A 23930-nucleotide genomic window follows, 5' to 3' on the forward strand; every position below is an offset into this window, starting at 1 on the left:
CGTCTCTGTTTTTAAAATGGGTTTGACTGGAGGACACGTTGGTCCGGTACAGTTTCTAGTCGGACATACTTTAAGGTAACACACCTCATTCAAACGATGGGACTCGTGGTTCAAGTCTGACGTTGATCAGACCAATCCGCGCTCCTATACGTCAGCGCGTCACGTGACGACGTCTGCGGCGCTGCACGCGGGAGTCTTTCAACGTGAAGTCTTGTTTCTATATAATATATATATTCTTCTGCTGTCTTCTTCTGGTACCACAGAGCAGAATTTGAACAGGTGAGGAGGACTGAGCTCATACAGTACATGAACATCAGACCACGTTGCGTCAGGCTTTGTTTACATTGTGTTTACTGGACTAGACAGGTGAGATGTTGAGCTCCAGCAAGCTGCTGACCCTGGTGCTGGTGGTCCAGCCGGGCAGAGTGCTGCTCGGCATGAAGAAGAGAGGATTTGGGGCTGGGAAGTGGAACGGGTTTGGAGGCAAAGTTCAGCCAGGAGAAACTATTGAAGATGGTGCAAGAAGGTAAAAACTGTCTCTCCAGTTGTTGTTGTTGTTGTTGTTGTTGTTTGTTGTTTGTTGTTGTTAAGATGCAGTTCACAGGTTTGACAGGTAAGCAAAGTCTGAATGAAAACAAGCTACAAAAGCAGAAACTTCTATATGTATTCCTCCTTTAAAAAAGTATGAAAAACAAAGTATTACTTTCAATTATGTGTTTTCTTATAGATTTAATTGATTTCACAATCAACTTTTCAGCTGCATTACATCATTTCAACTTGATATTCTCATGTGTATTTTATATTCTTATAAAATACAACTGTTTTATAACTTGTGTAACAGACATGTAACACATGTCCTCTTCTTCGTGTTGGATAACAAGTACCTATTGTATGTTCACATGTTCAATGCCTTAAGGATAAAACGTATGCATCTGTGTGTCTGTTGTTGCACAGATAAAGCACTTCTTTATGCACGGCCTGCATGGGATGAAACAAGATGAAACAGGCCCCCACCCTTGATCCCTCTCTTTATAACTGTACGAATTTTAATCTGGAGTGCACACTTCTGCAGAGTCTAAGTGTCATCAGCAGGAAGTTTGCTCCAAAGCTAAAGGAAGGAAACCCTGAAGGCCAAGATGTTTGCTCTCAGATATAGAAAGAGACCTGGTCTGTGTGAAGAATACAGGCAGCATAAATAAATCAGGAACATCTCAAGCCAGCGTTAGTGTTCGGAAGCAAGAGACCGGTTCTTCCTCTTTGTATCGGTGAAGATACTTTATACTGTTCAGCTAAGATGTCCGGTCTGGTACTATCACTTTACTTGCTTTTAGTGTCTGTGTGAAGTCTATTGTGAGTTCACATTTTAAAATCCACCTCATTAAATATTCATTTGATGTTTTTCATTTTCAGAGAGCTGCTGGAAGAAAGCGGGCTCACGGTGGACGCTCTCGAGAAGGTCGGAAACATCAAATTTGAATTTGTCGGTGAAACGCTGCTGCTCGACGTCCACGTTTTCAGAGCCGACGCTTATAACGGAGAACCGACGGAGTCAGAAGGTTGTATGATTTTCGACTGCACCACACTCAACTGTGGAGAAAAATTGCGGCATCATTTCTTTTCAGGGTTTTGTGTTTTATGAAAAGTGATAATTAATATTATGGATCAGTGGAGCTAGAAAACAGCTCTATGATATTCACACAGCATCAGTTTTAAAACGCTTAGAAAATAGAAGTGCCCTTTATTACCATGAAAAGAAACATCTGTGGAGTCGAAGAAGAATTCCACATTGTTGTTGTACATAATTACAAGTTGCTGATGTGTAAAGAAAAACAAAAACATGTGATCCGGCAGAAAAACAATCTTTTCACTTTTGGTTCCCCTTAATCATGACTTCCAGTTCAGCACTTGGCACTACTTTGTCCTTAAAGTTGAGATAATGAGACCTTCTGAGAATCTAAACAGTTTTCGGTTCAACTTTTAAAACCACATTGACCGCAGCGATCCTTCTAAGTAAACTGATTGAGACACTTCTCACAGACATGCCAGTGAGCAGGGAGAGCACATTAGTTAAGAGGAGGAGTCTTTGAGAATGTGCTCTCAGAGGTGACGTTTAAAAGACTGTAAATACACAAAGGGATGAAGAGGCCCCCAGCAGAAGGAATGCAGAGACCTGAAGGGTTTCCTGAGAGTTCAGTCAAAAGTCAACTGGGGGAAGTTTAGAGACACGCAGCAGAGTGCAGCACTCGACCAAAGAGTCGGGAGGTCAAGAGAGGCCAAACAGCCAAGGGGCGAAGAGACAAATGGAGGGAAAAGCAGATGTGCTGAAGTTAGTGGAAAGAAAGAATGTGGAGGTGTTGACACTGATTTCACAAGAGAGGACTCTAGAAAGGTTCAGCCTGAAAGGCTTCGACCCAGAACCATTTGCTTCTGAAGAACCCTTTTTTTAATAAATGGTTCTTCAAGGATTGTTGAAAGCATGAGTGTGTGAAAAGGGAACGATGCACAATCCAGCCTACAACCCCCCAAAAAACTGTGATTGTGAACCATGACTGTAGTGGGTTCAGCTGCACCACATCAGCCCTTGGGAGGGTTCTTGATGAAACCCCTTGGAATAGAAAAGTGTTCTCGGTAGATCCCTGTGGGTGGGTTCTAGATGAAACCCTCGGAATAAAAAGGGTTCTGAATAGACCCCCTGTGTGGTTTCTAGATGAAACCCTTAACCCTTTCTGTTTGGTTTTAGGTATAACCCTCTGAAAGGGTTCCAGGTGGGACCTTTATAAAAGGTTTTTCCTTGTATAGAACAGATAAGGAGTTCAGAGAAAGAATGAGTTCACAAAAAAATACGTTCTCAACTCAATAATTCTTGACCCTCCTCTAACAGGTCGTGTCAGATGATAAAATGGGTTTAATTCTTAGGTCTACTAATTTTGTCCTCTATTGTCTTCTAGAAATGCGGCCTCAGTGGTTCGATTGGGACCAAATTCCTTTCAGTCAAATGTGGGCCGACGACATCCTGTGGTTCCCGCTGATGCTCCAGAAGAAGAAATTTGTCGGATACTTTAAGTTTCAGGGTCACGATCTGATCCTCAGCCACAAACTGGAAGAGGTGGAGGAACTGTGAGAAGACCTGCGTTTCAGAGGACATTTATGACGGTGACAAAAGAAAACCATCGGCCTTCCAAAGTTCTTCCTTAAATGCAAAAGTAATCCCGCTGTTCAGTGTTTGTTGTGGGAGGAAACGGTTTACATGTGAAATGACACATTGAGATTTAACTCTTTGTTTTCTGATAAAAATCAATCAAAGCAGAATTATACTGACAGAAATATCCATTCTGTGATTTTATTTTCAGGATAATTGATTTAACACAATTCAACAAGGACTTGTTTAATAAAATATTTACAATATCTACAGTAATCATTTTATTGGATTTCATATAGTGTGCAGGTTAGTTATGATTCCAGATGAATTTATTTTGCACACTATCAGTTTATTCATCAAACAAAAGTCGATCTATGCGCACATTTCCCGAATTTGCATGTAGTCAGTTCGGTGTATTTGAGATGATATCAGTTTGTGAGGTAACATGAGCACATATACGGCAACTTGTCCCTTTGATTTTATTATTTAGAAAAATACATAAAGTTCTGATAAACTATGTATGTGCAGACATAAAGGTGCATGATTGTTTTCATGCCAAATGTCTGAGTAGAAAGGCAATAACCAGATCTTGTTTTTCCTGATAAGCCTAACCCTTATAAAACAAATTTTAATTAGGATTTCTCTAACTGAAAAATAGCCTCCATCTACAATGTGACATGGTCAAAAAGTGCTGATTATTAAAGGTCTAAATTCACACTGTGCAGTGATCCTGTTACATGATTTATGCACCGCTGTGTGGATTTATATAATTTCCCTTTGGTAGTAAATCAATATCTTATAGTGTTATTGTTGACATTATGCCACTAGAACTAAAGGTTGTCATTTTTAATCTGTGTTTACTCTGTGTAGTATTGTACATGGAGCATCGGCCTTTCAAAGTAGCTTATGAAATAAAACTGGGAGTCAATATAAGCAGAGGAAGCAAATATGTTGCTTTACAAAAAAGTAAACAATGTAAAAGTAAGATAAATGCCAAAATTGTCCATAAAACATATAAAGTACGCTGCCACGCAACCTGATGAACTGAAATCTGTATAAAAAAGACATTCTGAAGTCATTCTGAAAGTAAAACCTTCATGACTGGAGATTTAAAAGAATCCCATCCTTTAATAAACTGAAACTTGCTGTCGCTCTCTCAATGTTTCTGAACTATCTTAGTGTATAAAACTCCTCACAAGTTAGAAACAGGTGATTTAGGAAAGGAGATGGACCGCATTAATATACTGTCATCCCTCACGTCTGACATTCTGACGGGTACCTTGAAAAACAGCATTTATATTTCCTCATCAAGCATGGCATTAAATGGACCCACATGGTTGATGATCAAAACCCCCAAAAATAAGATGAGAAGCCATTTACATAAAAAGAAATACTCTTGTTGAATGGAATGTAAATTGTGTAAAAGAAGACTTCTCTTTAGCTCACAGAGCAAGTTATTTTCCAGTTTGTGATCCTCGTCGGCGGCAGCGGTTCTCTGCTGTATTTAGGTTTCAGGTGAGAGGTTTCAATCCGTTATTTCCACCAAAGAGACATCCGAGCTTTGGCTGGAGTTCATTCCACACCGCTCCCATCTGGAAAGAAAGCAAATAGCCACTTCTCTTTACCTACATTTCCTTGAAACTCATCATACTAATATAATCTCAAGCATTCAAAACATTACTTGTAGTGGTTCGCAAGTTATCCTTTTCAGGAAACATCTAAGTCTACGTATCAAAAGAAACCCTCTCAAAATGTTGCCATATTGGAATTTGAGTAAAAAAGATTAGCTTCAGATAAAAAAAACATCCAACCAAAGAAATACATACTGGTGTGCTTTATTTGATTTTAAAACAGGAGGAGGTATATGAGAGGTTCACTTGTTCCTGTGGAATGAAAGTCAGCTCAAAGCTACAGAAGGAGAGGGTTTCTTTGCAGTGATACCATCCACCATTATTAGTTCTTTTGTTGGACTTTAAAAGCCAATTTAAAAGTGATTTGACCCTCCTGAAGGGTCTGTGGAGAAATGAATTCCAGACAAGCAGCCTCACCTCTCTGTGTCCTTGGACCTGGGAGTTAACGAAAGCCCCCAGAATGTGGGATGTGATTGGGAGGTAGATGAAGATGAGCTGTGTCTCTTGGTGGAGGCAGAACAGGGAGAAGTAGTTACGCAGCTCCATGGTCTGAATGGCGTTTTCTTGCTATTAACAGAATAATGAAAAAGGAACTCAGTGTGACATTAGCACCGCTTATCAAATGATGAGTAATGAAAAAAATACATTTTCCTCAAACGATACCAGAGATGAGGCTGATGAAGCTCTGCTCAAACAGGGAGATGCCCATAAATCATTCCATTAGGTCATTAATTGGCTCCACGTTTGATTCACATGTGAACTATTTCTTAATTTTGTTCATCGCCGACTCACTCTCCATAACTGACACCAACACTGCTGTCTGTCACTGACGAAGAAGCCTCGTGGAAGGTTGCAGTCACAGTTATAGGACTGAGCAGATATTCAAAATGAAATGCCAGGATGCATTAATCTCAGCATATTACTCTTCTATTATTAAAATGCCAACGGTCACTTCAGTCCGACTAGAAACCTCAGACATTCATGAGAAGATGAATCCTCTGGTGATCCCCTGGCTGTTACTCTAGTATCACATTTGTGTTTTTTTATGAAATGTCTCAATAACCATTAGATGTATTTACATTTGGTACACACAATCATATTTCCCTCAGGATGATTTGTAATAACTTTGGTGAGCTTTGTGACCAAAAAGCCGACCTGATAAACTCATAACATCCCCGTCGACCTCAGCTGTACTTTGTGTTTAGTGCTAATTAGCAGATGTTAGCATGCTAACACGCTAAACTAAGTTGGTGAACATGGTAAACGATGTATTCACATTGGCATGTTAGCATTTTCATTCTGAGCATGTTAGCATGCTGATTAGCAGTTAGCTCAAAGCATCACTGTGCACGAGTACAGAGTCGTAGAGCTGCTAGCTGAGATGTGTAGACATCTTTTGAATAACGTAGCACATCTAACATTAGTTGTTAATAGTTTCCTTGTGACTCAATCGACAAAAATGTACAAGTTAATGCGCAAATCTTCAAAACTCAGCAATTATTCTCTAACTGCTTTGAGGCCTAAATCAGACTTACGGCAGCTTTTATTTGTTAAAAACAAAATGCTGCTCATTTCGGCAGCATATCAAACACTCTGTCTGTGATAATGATGTAATAATCTAAACACTTAAGTAACTTAATCACAGCTAATGACTGACAGAACAGTCCTCTGGGCCCAGACTGAAGGTACATTGGTAAGAAAACTGCCAACTGCCACTCTTGAAACTCATGACACAGATAGGTCAAACACTCACAAACTACACTGACTAAGAGGAACGACAGTCACAAGATGAAAACCAACAGCAGTATCCAGCAACAGTGACACATAATGATGATTGGTATTGTTTGAAATGTTCACTTGGTTCATTCAAACGTATTATTCATGAAGTAATATCATTGTATCAGCCTCCTCACAATGACTTTTTCAATAGAATTTGTATTTTTGTTGTTGATTTAATTTCTCAACCTGGGAAATATGAAAGTGTGAGCATTTTAAACTGTATATAGAAACTAACATTGGGAAAGAGAGGTCTGTATCTCAGCCGATCATTTTTTAAATATTGATTTTATCTGAATTTTATACTTAACTTGTTCTGCTTCATGTGCCACTGAGCAACTTGCTTAGTAATGAACGCTGTTTCTCGTTCTCATCCATGGTTAAAACATGCATATATTTGAGTTTTGGCTAGTGGAGTATTAGGAGGTTTGTGTGTGTGTATTAGCAACAGATACACCCGGGCCAATGTAGCATCTTGCTTATCTACTACTAAACTAACACAGTGTGCTATCAATCAGGAAGCATCCTGACGGTCTAAAAGTGTGGAAAGAGATTGGCCACCTGAACAATTCGTGACTCCAGCTGCTCCACAGACGCCTGCTCTTTGGGCTGCACCGTGGCGCTCATCATCTGCCTCTTCATCATGCCGTACTTGTGCAGAGCTCTCTGGTGCTCGTGGAGCACGCCTTTCTCGTGCCGCTCGCAGAGGTCCTAGAGAAAGAACACATGAAGCTTATGTCTCTCAAAATGGCACGGTTATATAATACACAACAGCCAAGGACGATAGGAGAATTGTTTGTACAAATTATGACATTACCATATTACAGTTAATAGAGGCTATAGAAAATGCCACTTTATCTGCCCACCAGTGCCCTTGTTTAATCTCTGCAAACCACCCACTACTAAGAACTACGGTTCCAATTGAGATGAAAAAATAGGGTGCATTGTTGTTAAATGACTCATTGCATAATATCCTGAATTAATTACTAACTGAACCGGAATTTACTTCAACTATACAGCTCTTCGTTGTGTCTCTCCGTCAGAAAACAGGAGATTGATATTTGTATAGCCTTGATGGATAAAAACAGTTTTGCAGTGCTTCATGAAGTGAACCATCATTAGACTGTGATTACAAATGTGCAAACGTCAGTACAGAACCACCTGTCCATGCTCAGGTTAAAATGAGCGCGACAAAAAAAAAAAGTGAAACTGACTTACTCTGTACGACTGCAGCAAATCCAGGAAAAGATTCAGTTTTTCCACAACATCATCCTCTTCCCGTCTGCTCTGAGGACACAAAAACAAAACAACATTTATTACCCGGTGCCAGTCTCGGACAAGCGCGGCAGAGCAGGTGGTGGGCATGAAGGGCCGAGGGCCGTACCTGCTGAGCGGCTTTGTCAGACAGCACAGCGAACTCCACAGACAGACTCTTCAGAGACTGACGAAGCGTCCCCCAGGTGCTTTGAGAGGAGGCCAAGGAGGGAAGAGTCGAAGCATCTGAGCCCAGAGTACTGATGAAAAAAATTAAATAAAAGAAGCATTATTAAAGGGCCAGAATGTGACATTGTAGCGTCTTAGCTGCCAAACTAATTTCAAACTAACAACCACGAAGAGACACAACAACACCGAGGATTTGGAATCTCATTAACATTTGTTTTCTCAGTCCAAAACATCTGGATTGTTGAGAAAGACTTTATACCCACAGTAATAAAAATACCTGAGCTCTCTGCCAAACATGAGGAGATCAGTTGCATTCTCCTTAGAGCGCTCTGCCATCTTCTCAGCTCTGTCCCGCAGCTTCTGGAAGCTGTTGTGAATATTTCTAATCAGCTCTCTGCTTGTCGAGAACTGAGCCTGGATGTCAGCGGGGAGATATTCCTACAAAACAAATCCAATCCTTTAAAATGCAGCGGATTGTTTGTGAAAAAAGTATTTTTTTCCCCCTCATTGCACACATGTGACAAACCTTCGCCTGGGTTGCGAGTCTGTTGGTCATGAATTCATCGCCCGTTTTCTTGTAAGTGTCGCGCAGCTTGCTCTGAACATCCTGTTTTGGGAGGACGGGGGTGAGGAGTGTGTGAGTGGAAAAAGACAGTGAGTAACTGGAACAGGATGCTCCTCACTGTCAGTCATCATTACGATAACGCTTTATTGTGCAACAGCCGGGGCCTCGAGTTACAATGACACTACGTACGGAGCCGCTGAAGGTGAGGAAGGTCTTGACCAGCTCGTCCTCTGAGAAGAAGGGATGCCGTGCCACCAGGTTAATGAATCTGCCGAGAGCACGTCTCCTCCCCTCGATGAAGTCGCGCTCAGAGACGGAGGTCAGCACTGTGGACGGACACCAGAAAAAACACCATGAGACGTGGACACACTATAAAAGGATTAGACAGTTGTCAAAAACTAATGTCAAATGTTTACGGTTGATTTACTATTTGAAATAAATAAAATAATAATAAATAAATAGAAATATCAGATGACAACTCCACCTCTTGACAGGTGTACTACTGCATATGTGAAAATAAGTTGTATATATCTTTATGTGGCTTCATAGGGAGCCGTTACAAATCAGATAACTTTTTAGAAAAAAGTGCTGCTCCTCCTCTCTGCCTGAGGCTAGCCGTGCTAAGCTACTTTAGCTGCTGCTAGCATAAAACACCTGAATCTCCTACCCAACTATCCGTGGTCAAGTTGCATTGTGGGTAATGTAGGCACCAGGTTTTGACAAGGAAAAATCATCAAGCACAAAAAAGAAAATCCAAAGGCACCTGGATATTTACAACTACCTTTCAGTAAAGCATACGAACCCAAATATTCCAAACAATGCTCTGAAAACATTAATGGGATCAGAAAGAAAGATGCAGGAAATGCAGGAACAAAGGAATACATTGATGAATGTGTAACGTACCTCCCTTTAACATCCTTTTAGGCGGCAGCGCCGGCACCACTCTGTAGGCAAACCTCTGAAGCAAAACCTCGTGGAAGACATCAAAATCACTGTAGCGCCGGTAAACTGATATCTTATAACGCTGAAAACAAAAAGCAGAGAAAGAAAATAATCAGAATAAAAGTTTTCTGTTGCAAACTTAGTTACATAATAATAGAAGGTACATCTGTACTTTTATTCATGTAGACTGCAAACTCAACAAATTAAACTGGAACAGTGTAATTTCTAACACACTCATTTACATGCGGTGGGATTTAACGGGACCCCTTGCCTGGCTGGTGACCTGGTACTCCACATGTTTGAGGAACAAGCCCTTCTTCTCAGGTATGAGCTCCAAATGGACCGTGTCGCTGACCAGCAGTTTGTCCAGCGTCTGGGACATCGTCAGGACGTCCTCCTGAGCCGGCTGCATCCTCAATGCGTTCAGGTCCCTCTGCTCCCCGAGCTGAGGTTTTGGTAACTCTGCCGAGCACAAAAGCAGCACCAACTTTAAAATTAAATCAATAACTCTTGAATGAACTGAGTTTCCTAACCGTGAGGAATGCTGGTGTTAAAACCACTTTTCTCTTATCAACAGATAACTACGTGTCTCGCTCTGTTTGTCTTTAGCTAGCACAGTATTGTGCATACCGTCTGTTGTTCGTCCCTTTCTGTACATTCCAAGAGGGTCATGAATTGAATGTAATGTGCCACGACAAAGCGCAGAAAGCTTGTTCTTGTGCACTTGAGGAAGTGGCAGGCAGCTGGTTGCCATAGTGGCCCCACCTGAAATAACAGAGAGAGCCTTAAATAATCATAGAAGTTCGGGAATGAATCTCAAGCCAGCATAATGGCTACCTCTATGAAAACCATGAAACTCCCCCTATCATCTTCCCACTGTGGCACAGTGAAAGAATGCAACACTTGCACACAGCTCAGGCTTCCCTACCAAAATAAAACAAACAGCTGAATTTAAGTACATTTTCTTTTGTTGTAAAATAAACTTAAAGTATGGATTGAAAGTGTATACAGTATATAAAATACTCCCAAATGTTACTTTATAATCATTATGATTGTATGCTGTCGTGTATCTAATTTAAAGAGATAAGCGGGTGCATCCCAGTGGTAAACTGTCACAGAGAACTTCTGTTAGCCAATAAAAGAGTGATGACATTTCTTAACAGTGGGAGGATCGCTGAGGTTGCCCTCAGACAATCAGAGGAATCATCGAGCTATTCATTAAGCAAAAGCTTTACTGCTCCGCTGTCACTGTCGCCTACCTTGTATGCAGTTCTCCAGGAGTTTGGGACTCGGTGGCTTTCCTTGCTGAGCGAGGGGCGATCAAAGCGAGCGCTTTATAGAGGGACAGCTTGCTCAGGAATCCGTCTGAGGAGTCAACATGCTCAGCAATCTGAGGACAAAGACGAAGTGACGATGAAGGTCCCTGTTTCTCAGTCCGAGATTCACAATTCAAACTGGTTTGCATTCCTCCACGCCAAAAAAGACCCAGAAAGTGCTCGTTAGACACAAAGGCGATGATGTATAAAAGGGAAATTCTACTGAACCATGACAGACATAACACACTCAGATGTGTTGTGACATTAGCTTATGTCTCAGCATGACCGGAACCAAATCTGACAGATTGTGGATAATAACAGTCTGCTAGCCTACACCAAGCTTTCACAAACCCCCTGCTGATAAGACATTACACCTGTATCGATATTATCTGCGTTGCCTAATACAAATTTACAAAACATACAACGTCTTATCAGAATCAAATAAGTTTTAGCACGTTTCATATTCCAGCCCCTTCAAGAGCCAATCAGTGGATCTAAAGAGTGTGTGGCTGGATGGATGGATACACAAGCTGTATAAGTTATTATAGTAAAAGACAAGAATCAGAGAGTGATATTTGATTGTTTCTGGTAGGTGCTGCCTCTTTCTCATTACAGCTGTATAACACATGTTTTTATAGACTGTTGCTGTGTGAACCCCTCACCTGGCCTACAACCGTCTCGGAGATATCGGTCCTTTGGAGTAACCGCTGAAACACTTCAACCTGCACTCTCTCATCTGTCCTACAGCGGATGGCCTCATATACTTCCCTGTAATAGGCAAGAACTGAGCCTAAAAGAGGAACAACACCTACATAGCATCACAGCCTCCCAAGTGGGAGAAATATTTGATCTGTAGCAAACCCCTATTAATGCCCCCCTTTAACTTTAGCGTCTAACTTAACACCAGCGGTACTCAATACTGAGGTTATGGCCATCTTATCACCTTTTATAGGACAACTCGTTTCATTTCCCATCACATGACTTTGTCCCAAAACAGATTGTACCGTTTTGATAGTTTAAACGGTGTACAAAACAGACAAGCTTAGAGATTCAACCTTATCATAGCTTTACAGTGGAAAGCAGATAAAATGAAGATATGAAATCTGAGTTCTAACCCATATACTACTAAAGTACTGCAATGCCTTTTTCACGTGGCAGGGGGGGACAAGCATGACAACTTCCATAAAGCCTTTTCTCCTCTGGCATTATCTTTAACAGTTATTGTTACTGTGGGTCATCGAGTATCAAGAAAACAGAAAACAGGCGAATCGATATAACGTCAACCACTCGTGGAGGGTTTTAAGATGGAGCAACGTCATTTTGAGATCTTTATGTACCCAAAAGTTCTCATCGGTTCGCTCCCACCGCGCCTTCAGCGAGCAGGTTTATCCACGTTTTTAAAAACATCGAATACAAGAGTTTCGACTGCAACGCCGAATAGCAACAACAACAACAACAACGTAGTTATTAAGGAAAGGATTTGGCAACAATGCGTTAAGAAGAGTGTAAGAAGTTCTCGCACTGTACCTTCATTGATCTCTCCTGCCATCGCTCACACTGTCATGTGAGCGCAAGAGCACCTCCATGTGATTTCCTGCAGAAAAGGAAAAACAAGTAATTTATTTCTTAAAGTTGTAGAGGGCGCTGGTTAAAGTCCAAGTGCGGATTGGAGCAATATAAACTGACACTCTAAACTGACGCACTGGCAGCTCATGAGTATGGCGTTTCATACAGTAATCTAAATGTTTACGTTGTTTTAAGAGGTGGAGAAGCGCTGGTGCATGAGCTTGTATCGAAGCAGCTCAATCAGCTGCTCTGTTCATGAAGGAATATTGTGTTATTGAGGCCTGTTTGTTTCCTGGTTTCACTTTTGAAAACCAGTTTGATTTTATATTTGACATTCTTGAAACTCAGCCTAAGAACTAACGTTGCCTTAAAATGATCCGTGTATGTTTCAGCTCCTTTATTTCTAATGTCGAAAATGCATTAATTAAATGCCACGATCAGAGTATTTGCAGGTATGAAGTGGCACAGCTATAACAATTTAGGATTTGAAATAAACCCGTTATGGTTTCTTATGCACATCGTTTTGGTTGAGATGAGGGATATATGCTTTAGCTGCTGTCAAATCTCAGAAATTGGCCAGTCTTGGTTGAATTCACGTCTATAAGTAATTGTAATATTTCCGACGCTACCTGAATCTCTCATCAGCGCGACACTACGGCGCCTCTGGGGGGCGCTGCTGGGTCAGTTTTGTGCCGGTGAGGTGGGCTGTGTGCGGGCCGGGCCGGGTGAACTGCCAGCTGGGTGAATGTCGTGAACAGTCGCTGTGTTTGGCTCCAGTCTCTCTCTCTGCGTCCAGTAACTGGATGGAGGTTTTGTCTTGTCTGATCGGTGGAAGTGGAATAAAACCGCAAGAGAGGAACCGATGAAATACCAACTAAACAAAAACAGGATGTAAACAACCGCGGACTAGAATGACAAGTGGAACAAAAGAGGCTTCTTCTTCTTGTGTTTCTCCTCCGATTCTCAGCGGACTGGACTAACCGGGGCAGCTAAACCGGCTAACATTAGCCGAGTTAACGCTAAGCTACATTACGGGTATAACTAGCTCTAAAAAAAACAAACTCCTTGTTTTTTTAAACAAAAAAACTAAATGGATCACGTGCACTCGGGACTTTACATCTAACATTACAACAGGACCACAGTCCGCGATGCAACATTGACGTAAGTTGACGTGTTAACGATCTAAATAGCTTCGGGTTAACGTTAAAGCTAGCGTTATAGCTACTAGTTAATGTTAGCAAGCTAACTAGCTACCACATAAGCTAACTAAGTTAGCTACCACATAACGCTACGTCAGTGTTTGTGAAGTTAGCGAGCAGTTGTGGTTGTTATTACTAATTTATATAATCTAATATGGCCAGTTTTTAACGTATGTATTCCTTAAAATCAACAATCAGACTTTTTTTTGGATTGTCCCAGTCCATATAACACTTTGATCCTGACTAACTTCGTTCCTCGCACCAGATGAGCAGCGCTGCTCTTGTTCCGTGTTTCATCTCGGACACAGACGGACTCAGTGAAGTGGATTCTCCTCTCTGTGTGTTTACAGCTTCTAGCATCCTCTCTGAGTGGATCCCGGTGACGTTGGCTCGCCATGGCAGCAGTGGTGAGCTACTCTCCACCATGGTGGGTGAACGTTCTGCACAGACTTCCACATTTCAACCTCATGTTCGAGCGAACGAGCAGTGATTTCCGACCGGAGGACTGGACGTATCAACAGGTAAAATAAACCCTCACTGATCCCCTTTGTCTTGCATCAAATGACCCATTCTACAGATGTTTACTACAGATGTTTACTTTAAGTGTTCAGTATTTAAGATGAATATATCCTCCACATTCTGGCACAGGACAATAAGACTTTCTGCAGGTCTGCAGCCTTATATTGAAGTTAGAATGTATCGGTGTTTCTCAGTGACAGATGACCTGTTTGCACCTGTTCCCCCTCTTCACCTTGTGATCCATGTCACCATCTGTGTGTAGCTGTTCTGTCCACGTCTTGACCTTTGACAGACATCAACCAGCTGGCATCGTGTAGTGTGATCCGAGCCACTTTAATTGACCTAAACCGCCTAATTCTCTATATTTTATCAATATATAATTCTAACCTGTATTGGTTATACTATATAAGGGGCATGTGGACTCTGGAGTAGCTTTGCAGACAACCGTAACTCCTCAAGGTGTGTGGATTAAAGAGGTCCATGGTAGCAGAGGTCCATAAGTAGACTGCAGAGGCTGGAGATCAGCTGAGGCTGGGGGAGGGGAGAGCAGCAGGGCATGTGTTCACAAGTTTAATACTAAAGAGACTCTCTACATTTAGGTCAAGTGATGCTTTTATTGTAGTTTTTTAGGTGTTTACCATATTGGCATTGATACAGATGTCGTTGGTTTCTGTTACGCCTCGGTTGGTGTGCAGGTTTTGCCTCACAGAACTCACACCCACTAGCTTTCACCCACAGGATCCAGTGAAATTACTCTGCACATGTATCCTGTTTTGAAAATGAGAAAACCAGAATCTCTAATCGTGTCAGATGGCACAGCATTAACTTCAGATGAACTCTTTCTGTTCAACAAAGAAATCCTCCTAAGAAATTCTGTGGAAACTGTTGAGTCAACTGTTAATCTTCCGTCTCGTCGGATGGGAGGTTGTTTAATTCATCACCGGCGTGAGAAAGAGTTAAATGTGCCAACATCATTTCTGTGTTGCTGTGGGTTTTTAAAAGGCTCTGAGAGACTGCTTGTTGAGTGTGTGGCCTTCTAGCTTCAGAGACTGCTGAGGACAGAGGGGCGTTTTAAACACAAGGGAGAAATTGGCAGACGTAGTCGGAAGACATAAGAGAGTGGTGCGTCTATTTTACAGTGGCGGTATGATTCACAAACAGCAGAAGTGAAAATCATCGCTCCTGAGAAACAGGAAGACGGGTTCCAGTCATCAGCGGGGGGGGGGGGGGGAATGTGTTGAAGCTTGTGCAGACATTCGTGTTTGAAAATGAAAGTAATCTAAAGTGTCAAACGCTATAAATCCACGGTTCACTTTGACTAACTTGTGTAGGTGTCAGATGTTTGCCGTGAGGTTTCTTTAGTAGAAAGAATGATCTAGTTCAGACAAAACGAGTATTTTAAGGAACGTATTGTTCACCTGAAGTGTCCCTGGAGTCCGTTTACTGAAACAGGTAATTTTACGACATTGTGAACATTTGTTCGGCTCTCTGAAGTCTGATCCGAGCCCTTTTCCTGGTCGGATGCAGGAAGGAATCATTGGCTGGATAATGGCTGCAGCTGTTTGGCACTCAGTGTGTACGGCTAGAAGTTCAATGTAACAACATCACTATTTAAAGAGGATGTTCAGTGGAAACATGAGGCATATTTGAATAACATGCAGGTGATACAGCTGTTGGAGCACATTATGTCACTCCCTTCACACCGTTATCTCAACAAGAACAAAGCATAAGAGGTCATCATTAACCACACTTATTATCACACGGTGATGACAGGCTGTAGTGCTCGCGTTGGGACGCCTTCATGAATAAGCAGCCCTGGGTGCCTTTGCACAGAGGATGTGGAGGCAATGCACCAAAAGTAACATGCAGCACGCTTCTGGTTTAACTCCTGGGTAGGGTCTGACAACATGGAGGACATCAAGTGTCACAATATTTTAGTCCAAAATCCTCGATGTGGATATTGCGCCGATGTAGTAGGGTTAGCTATAGATGCTTTCACTATATATTTAAACAATGTGATTTGTGATATATAATCATCAGTAATGAGGATATGATGACTAAGCAGGTAAAGTCAAATAATAGAGCAGCTAAAACAGTCAGAAATAACATCACTGTGCTGTACGGCAGCCTTTATAACCAGGGAAAGAATACACTAATGCCATATTACAATATCCAAAACCTAAGACAATACGTAGTCTCGTATCATGATGTCAGTATAATATCTATGTTTGGCCGTACTCCTGGATCGCTGTGGCACTCGGTGAGCTTTGTTTGGTTGAACTGTGCAGAGCAACATGTTCAATGGTATTTGTGTATGTGATCATCCAGTCTGTCATTTATTCACAGTATCACAGTCGACACTACGCCGAGTCTCTCCACATATTATGTTGTCAAGACGGTGCTTTGAGCCCGCAATTGTTCCAAGATCGAGCTCATCCGCTGCCATGAAACGGGTCCACGGCCGCTGCCTCGGGGCGTGTCGGTCGCTGTGATGCGTCACTGAGAAAACTGAACGAGCAGATCAAACATCAAACCCGGCTTCTTACAAACCAGAGTGTCGGGGTGGAGGTCCGCCCGGCCGTCAGTCCTCAGGAGTGTTCAGTGAACGCAGAGGCCCCCTGTCTGACCTACGTTTATCTCTTAAATTCTCTTCAATACTATATCACTTCATAGATTGTTTTTGTTGTTTCCTTCCCCGCGGTTATGACCGCGTTATTGTGCCTAAATGAACGGACTGTTCTGTACGTCATCGAGCACCGGTTTCTTTTCAAATCACAGAGAAAGATGAGACGTCTTACTTTAGAGATGTTTTCCCCTGATTAGAGAGCATACTCCACTCCACTACACCTGCCCTCAGTTTAATTTAGGACATCTAATATATTTATTAAAGCTAAAAGTGTAATATATTCTGCAGACAAGAAGGCAATGCATTTGGAGCTCTGTGCTCTTCTTCTCTGTAGGACACTGGAGGCCCATTATCCCCTCTGTTATTGATGTGAAAGTGGTATCAGCTGTGAAGTGTCCATAACCCCATCCCTCTGTCCACCAGTCCATCCTGTTACTGGGAGGTGTGGCGCTGGCCTGTCTGGCCCTGGACCTCCTGTTCCTGCTCTTCTACTCCATTTGTCTGTGCTGCCGGCGGAGCAAAAACGAGGATCGGCCCAACGCCGACTGCTGCTGCACGGCGTGGTGCGTCATCATCGCAACGCTCGTCTGCAGGTGAGGATTCAGGCCTTGTTCTTCAGATCCCCGAACATATTTAACCACAGGAAGGCGATTCCTTTTATCCTGAAAACATATCTATATCTCTGGAGCGAATCATCTTTAAGATGCGTTCACTAGTTGTACCGTTGCTGCTCGCTGCTTTGCATTCACACACCTAGAGACAGAGATGCAGGAAGAGGCAGGGCACCAGTCAACAACGGACCAATCACAGCTGAATATGTAAATCGCATGTGGATGATGTGGTCGGCAGTAAACACCATGGAAAGCTACAGATACATCCTGAAACAGCCTGCTCCTCTGTGTCATTCAGACACCAAACCATCTAACAGCAGAGGGTTGAAACGTTCTTCAGTCGCTCAATAAAAGAAAAATATTCTTTCTAATTCAACACACAGAAGGATGCCATGGTCAAATGAAATCACAGTTCTATGAAATAGATGAAGGACTTAATTTCCCCCAAACTGAGCATCTAAGGCCAGACGTACACTCAGACTGACAGCCACACAATTGCATTGATAAACAAGTACAAATTTAATTGGAATTTTTAATGAAAACTGCTGAATACATATTAATTTGGGGTTGTAGAAGTCACAGTGGGGACTGTACAGTAGTCCTGTGGGAAATTACATTTGTCTGTGTGCACACTTAAAGCACAAATGATGACAGCATTACTATAAACGTTTTTTATGTTTTGTAATATTTAGTTTTGAAGTAGATAGTGCTAGAACTGTTCCATCTGCACATGCTTCCTATCACTGAACTCTGCACTAGTTTCCTGTTTTGCTCCTCCGGTTGATGGGCGACTGGAGAGCCATCCCGGCTGATTCAGAGCAGCACAAAGAGCTTCGGGGAGCCGACGAGTACAAGAACTGCATCACAATCACTGCATCTGTTTAAGTGTGTTTGAGTGAAAACAGGAAGAGATCCTTCATTTCTTTGTTTTGCGTTTGTTCTTTGAGGGAGTCAGTGCTTTGCGTCATTGCACAAAGCACTGAAACCGACACAAACAACATTCTCAACAGGGGGTTTGCTGTGACAACCGCTCCTGTTCACCTTTTCCACACTGCAGAGTGTGAGAGGAAGAGATTAGCAGCCCTTCAGGAAGCAGGGAAACCCATTGATTCACTGAGTGCTGTTGGCTTCCACTTGGTCCGACTTCAGCTTGGAGTGATTCGTTTATCATCACCATCACCATCATGCCTCTTGATAAAATCCACTACTCTGTTATAGGGGGGAGGGGGCACACAGGACGAGATATCGGCTCTTGCTTCAAATTGCTTCTCGGGGATCAGAAAGGGAGTTTATTTTAAGCAATATCACTGTGAGAAGCGTCTCTTCTCTCGTGTACATCAGGTCAGAGGATCACAAAGTGCACACGGATGAATTCTCAGAATATTTAATTTATTTTGGTTGATGCACCTGTACGAACTGTTTCCCATGCAGTCGCCGGAACTGTTTTTCTGTCCACCTGAGGCCCGTCTGTCTGCTCGAACCGGAGCCGATCTCCCGCCTCAGTACGGCCTTTGTCAGCCGTGGTGTGGGGGGGGGGGGGGTTTGGGGGGGATAGCTGGTCCATTCCTGAGTGTTTCCATGGTTCTGTATGGGCTCTTTCTGCTGCAGCTGAAAGGAGCCTGTTGACTGGCCTCTCTCCTCTGCCTCCTCTCTGAGTCTCTTTTGGCTGATCCCAACCCCCCCGCCCCCCCTTCCCTTTTGTCTGCCCTCAGCGCTGGCATTGCTGTCGGTTTCTATGGGAACGGCGAGACCTGCGATGGAGTGAACCGGCTGACGTATTCCCTGCGCCACGCTAACCGCACAATCACTGGAGTGGAGACGCTGGTAAGACCCGAAGGCGCAAATTCCACCGTGTTTAATAATTCATCGCCCGTCTGCCATGAGCCCCCCCCCCCGACCAGCAGAGCTGTGTAGTGAATCACCCTTCTTCTTTCAACTCCACCGTGTCCTTGTTCATCCCCGTGCTGGCTCTAGGTATACGACAGCACATCCTCACTGAACCAGACGGTAGAAAACAATCTGCAGCAGCTCGAGGGCCAGTATGCGGAGCACGCCGACTACCTGTCCATCATCCAGAAGCTGCAGGGCCAGCTGGACGAGCTGGTCGGGCAGATGGTGGAGATCCCCTTCTGGGAAAGAGCCGACATCTCCCTGGAGGAGCTGGCCGTCACCATCGAGCTGTACGACTGGTACAGGTAAGGCCGTGGTAGAGCAGTCGTTCAAACAAAAGAGCCCCATAATGCAACACATTACATACTCAGCTCCTGTCTGATGCTGCAGAGCAAGGCGGGGCAGCAGTGAGCCACGCAGACAACAACAGACCAAGATTCATGTGCTTCTTCTCTTTAAGAGACGAATTAGGAAGCAGATGCGACTAATGACTCCTGTTTGTGAGCACATTTGTCTCGTTAATTGTTTATTATTTAAGAATTTTCTTTTATGAGCAGAGAGATTATTGTGCTTGCTCTAAAGATTGAGCTCTATATATATTTTAGGAGATGGTGTGCTGTGCTGCTCGTGGCCATCTGTTGTTAACGACGTGTGTCCTCACAGGTGGCTGGGCTACATAGGCCTGCTACTGTTCGACGTCCTCATCTGCCTCCTGGTGCTGTTTGGCCTCATACGCAACTCCAAGGCAACGCTCATAGGGTGAGTCTCATCGCTTCACATCATTCTGCCCCGCGAGATTATTTTAGCTGTTCACAGAATAAGTGGTAATAAATGTACATGAAGCCATCAAGGCCACCTTGTCATTATCGTTTAGTCGGGATGAATTTATGCCTCATAAAGATGTCAGCCCAGTCACCATTCATCCAGCATCATGGCCCTGAGATCCTCAGTATTTGGGGGATCTAATGACCCTTAATGACTCACTTAAATCTGCAGCTTTGCCCTTAAATCTGTTGTATATTCAATAGAGCAGCTATAAAGAAGGCTATTTGCATTTTATAGGCACTAAAAATAATGCTGTAAATGCTGTAAACTCTGCAAAAGAAAGTGAGACCACTTGGACCACTCAGCCTTTCCCTCTTAAGGGTAGATCAGGGCAAATTTAAGCAAATAGGTAATCAAATACATTGCACACAGTACGTTAAATAGTCATAAAAATGCTTAATTTAAGATTTTATAATCTTCTAAGGTAATTCAACAAGTAGTTTGTTTTCCCCCATTTCACACTTTGCACATCATCTTTTTTAAGCCATATTTAAACGTTCACGATGTCAACACAGTGTTTGTTTGTTGACATGAGATTCGTGTTTACTGACTAAAGAAAGCTGGTCCAATGTGACGCATGAGCGGTCTTGGCACGTACTAAAGGACCACCGTAGTTCGTTTAAACATGTCCCCTGCTCCGCTGTACAGATGATCAGTAGTGCTGTGACACTGCAGGTTAAAGGTACTGAAACCCCCCCCCTCTCCCCCCAGGGTGTGCTTGTTTGGCGTAGTCGCTCTGGTGATCAGCTGGGTCTCCCTGGGGCTGGAGCTGGCCGTCTCAGCGGTAAGTGTCTCCACCGGAGCGTGATCCTGTTTTTCGGGGCAGAGCTGCACAGTTCATTACGTATAATTGGGTAACACGATTTTTTGTGTGTGCTCAGCCGAGGACTGCAGAATGATGTGGCCTTAGAGGGACGTTTTATTTCGCTTAATCTGGAGAGGTGGAGAGAGGTTGATGAAATGTGGCGAATAGAAACACCTGTATGATGTAATGCAGTAACCTCCCCTCCAGACATGTTCAACACGTAAACATCATCGGATGTTTTTTTCCACACATCAAAGTTCTTCTCCTTTTCCCTCATTGAAAAACCCCAAATCTATGAATATGTAAATATCGTTCATTTCAAATATTTGTCTCTTACTTCTCTGAAAAGCCCGTTCTCATGTTATGAGCGCTGGAGGTTTCATGTTTCCTCATCACACTTGTGTAAGTTGTATAATCTGCACAGTGAAGCTCAAACATCCAAGTGAACTAACAAAGCAAGGAGGGATTTACGTTGAACAACTACAGAGTTGTCGTATTTGGTTCCATCACGATTACAAGGTTTTACATTTTTCTCGTCAAGCCAAATGATTGTGATTAGCATTGTCGGCGTACTATTGCAGCCGCTGTTCACAGAAGACCAAAGCAGCTCATTTGGCTGCTGTATGGAGGACAAAAACAACTTTATTGATGCTTGGACCTCAGCTGGGAAGGACTCGGCCTGTCACGTCGTTGCAGATTTAAAGCTGCAATCAATCCCTCACTCGTTCCATCCAACATGACAGTGTTGTCCTGTTTGTTTTTCTAGACCTCCAGTGACTTCTGTGCGTCTCCTGACACGTACGTGACCAAAGTGGCAGCCCAGTATGGCGTCATCAATCAAGGTATGAATAACACTCATAGGCTGCTGGGGCGGTGTAATGAGATCTCTTTGACGTGGTGAATATTAGCCGTCTCACACTGAAGAGGACACTTTAGCCGGAGTTAGTCCCCTCCCCCTTCCTGCTCTCAATGCTCTGATTATGGTGCAGCAGTGAGGCGGCATTGTTCTGAAGAGCCAGGGCTCCGTGTTGTCCACGGCCCATAAAAAGTCTCCAGAAATGACTGCCACATCTGCGGCGGGGTCAGGAGGGCAATGCGCTGCCTTTTATATGCAGTACAGAAGCCTCTAACACATCTCCGCTTAGTAATTACCCAATCTGTCCCGTGATGGTGGCAGAAATGATGAGCGCCTCGGTTGTGTATGAGGGAGATAAGAGCAGCGGAGAGGAGGATCAAAGACACGATATGTTTCCTACAGCCCTCCCTCCAAAGACTTCCTGCTTCACAATGTCTGTTTTTCCTGCTCTCCTCTCTAGAATATGCCGATTGCTTTAATGCACGAACCGAGCGTTTTGGTTAATCAGGCCAGAAAAGCAGAGTGGGTGCATGCGTGGCCTGATTTGTACTTCTCTGTACCGGAAGTCCGCTCGGCTGCGTGGGAAAGCAGCTCCTGACACCGCAAGCGAGAGCCGACGTCACTCTCGCCATGAGCCGGGTCGGCGGCGGTGGTGTTCTCGCAGCTTGTATTTGTGGACGCTTTGCTGTTGCCTTTGAGTCACTCGGCGAGGATTCCTCATCCGATCCTACTCACTGCTGTGGGTTAGCAGCCCGAGTGGGCTGTAACAGCATGTGAAAAGTCCAAAACCTCAATTATAGCTTGTTTTGCTTCCTGTTGTTCTGTGAACAGAATACAGGTTTGGTCATGTTGCAGTTTTAACAATAAGCCCAGAGAGGATTAAACCGCTCTGGAGGGATGTGTAGCTGGAGCCTGTGTGCAGTAAGAAGGGTTTTACCTTTTGTGTTCTTGTTGCTGCTGCATCATGGGAAATACACTCTCGTGTATACTGTTACAGCACGTGTGAACTTTGTTCTTTTGGAACATTTCGCTGCAGAGCTCAGGATTAGCTCAGCGGGAGTTACAGAAGCAGTCGAGCTCTAACGAGGCGAGCGGGGAACACGACGAGGCAGAGCTGGAGAACAAAATACGACGTGACCGGACTGTCGGCCTCTTTCACCGAGCAACAAGGGGGTGGAGGAAGCAGTGACTCGGGGAAGAGGAGGCACAATGCATCGGGAAATACCAGACGCAGAAATCAACTAGGTTTCCATTAGTGAGATAGGGATGAGCAGCTCTGATTCAATAAAATACAGTAGTTAACGCCATTCGTGCACCGTGCTCATTCTAGTCCTAAAACAGTCTTCAAATATCTGACACGCCTCCATGTCAGTTCTTCTTGTTAGTCAAATGGTGTGAGGCTGCAGCTAAAGATTGTTTTCATTATCGATTCATCTGCCAGTTTATTTCTCCCGTAAGCGATTATTTGTTTGGTCAATAAAATGATGGACTATGTCACAACTAACACCAACTATCACAACCAACTAACAGTCCAAAGCCCAAACGTATCACTGCTCGACCAACACTGTATATTTGGGGACAATATTGATATTCTGGCATTTAAATACATCCCATAGCGATATACATATATATGGTGATGATGGCGACACTGTTTATAAATGACCTTAGACCTTGTTAGGCTTGGATTCTTTTATTTCTTGTTGCTTATCGGCCAACATATCCATAGATACTAATATATATCTGATATATCCGATTTATCTGGTCAGACTGTTGATGGATGAAGATCATTCTTTTCTACACGTGTACTTATGCGACTTTGCTGACATCTTCTGTTCCTGCTGTCCTTGTTATCCACAGACATCCTGCAGCACTACCTTAGTTGCAGTTTGGAACGAACGAACCCCTTCCAGCAGGTTTGTTGTTTATTGTTGACTCTGGAATAAGTCGCGCGGTTCAACAATCGGGTCAGAAACGGGCTGAAATGTGCAGTGTGATGATAATACTCAAATCTCAGCAGCATTCTACACATGTATGTGTATGATGCATATGAAGCTGTAATTGGTGAGATTTCAAGTGGGCACAATGAGTCACTGCCTCTGTTTTTCCATGTAATAGTACAATACAACCCATCCTGCCAGCAGGAAGGGTGATGCAGAGAAGCTCTTCGTGCGCGGGTGTGTGTGTGTGTGTGTGTGTGTGTGTGTGTGTGTGTGTGTGTGTG

At 43.3% G+C, this 23930-nt stretch overlaps 3 protein-coding genes across 4 annotated transcripts in view; 2 read left to right on the top strand and 1 right to left on the bottom strand.

The window, feature by feature from the left end:
• nudt1 (nudix (nucleoside diphosphate linked moiety X)-type motif 1) lies at positions 1 to 3573 on the top strand. Its single transcript, XM_031862001.1, has 4 exons — positions 1 to 279; positions 363 to 526; positions 1411 to 1556; positions 2949 to 3573. The coding sequence occupies exons 2-4, from the start codon at positions 372 to 374 to the stop codon at positions 3119 to 3121; spliced, it is 474 nt and encodes a 157-aa protein (XP_031717861.1). The 5' UTR covers positions 1 to 279; positions 363 to 371; the 3' UTR covers positions 3122 to 3573.
• snx8a (sorting nexin 8a) lies at positions 1750 to 13083 on the bottom strand. Its single transcript, XM_031862000.1, is given in 14 exon segments — positions 1750 to 4731; positions 5188 to 5337; positions 7108 to 7257; positions 7765 to 7833; positions 7931 to 8060; positions 8267 to 8427; positions 8516 to 8596; positions 8744 to 8880; positions 9458 to 9578; positions 9768 to 9958; positions 10756 to 10810; positions 10812 to 10886; positions 12340 to 12406; positions 13008 to 13083. Coding segments are annotated over 13 exon segments (1407 nt in total). The 5' UTR covers positions 12346 to 12406; positions 13008 to 13083; the 3' UTR covers positions 1750 to 4650.
• ttyh3a (tweety family member 3a) overlaps positions 13057 to 23930 on the top strand; it is a 19325-nt gene continuing 8451 nt past the window's right edge. Inside the window, exons 1-9 of one of the 2 annotated variants that reach the window (XM_031861998.1) lie at positions 13057 to 13413; positions 13928 to 14098; positions 17146 to 17315; positions 19046 to 19157; positions 19308 to 19528; positions 19887 to 19982; positions 20760 to 20832; positions 21620 to 21695; positions 23567 to 23622. In XM_031861998.1, the coding sequence (XP_031717858.1) occupies positions 13973 to 14098; positions 17146 to 17315; positions 19046 to 19157; positions 19308 to 19528; positions 19887 to 19982; positions 20760 to 20832; positions 21620 to 21695; positions 23567 to 23622 (930 nt within the window). In that variant the 5' untranslated portion in view covers positions 13057 to 13413; positions 13928 to 13972. Of the gene's footprint in view, positions 13540 to 13927; positions 14099 to 17145; positions 17316 to 19045; positions 19158 to 19307; positions 19529 to 19886; positions 19983 to 20759; positions 20833 to 21619; positions 21696 to 23566; positions 23623 to 23930 lie in introns of both variants that reach the window. The other variant, XM_031861997.1, reaches the window with a different exon arrangement.

The sequence above is a fragment of the Anarrhichthys ocellatus genome, unplaced genomic scaffold (assembly GCF_004355925.1).
Source record: "Anarrhichthys ocellatus isolate YVR2014 unplaced genomic scaffold, GSC_Weel_1.0 scaffold26, whole genome shotgun sequence".
NCBI lineage: Eukaryota > Metazoa > Chordata > Actinopteri > Perciformes > Anarhichadidae > Anarrhichthys > Anarrhichthys ocellatus.

Coding starts and splice junctions, on each gene's coding strand:
- nudt1 (XM_031862001.1), top strand. CDS start 372: ATGTTGAGCTCCAGCAAGCTGCTGACCCTGGTGCTGGTGGTCCAGCCG. Junction 527..1,410: donor ATTGAAGATGGTGCAAGAAG/GTAAAAACTGTC, acceptor TTTCATTTTCAG/AGAGCTGCTGGAAGAAAGCG. Junction 1,557..2,948: donor AGAACCGACGGAGTCAGAAG/GTTGTATGATTT, acceptor ATTGTCTTCTAG/AAATGCGGCCTCAGTGGTTC.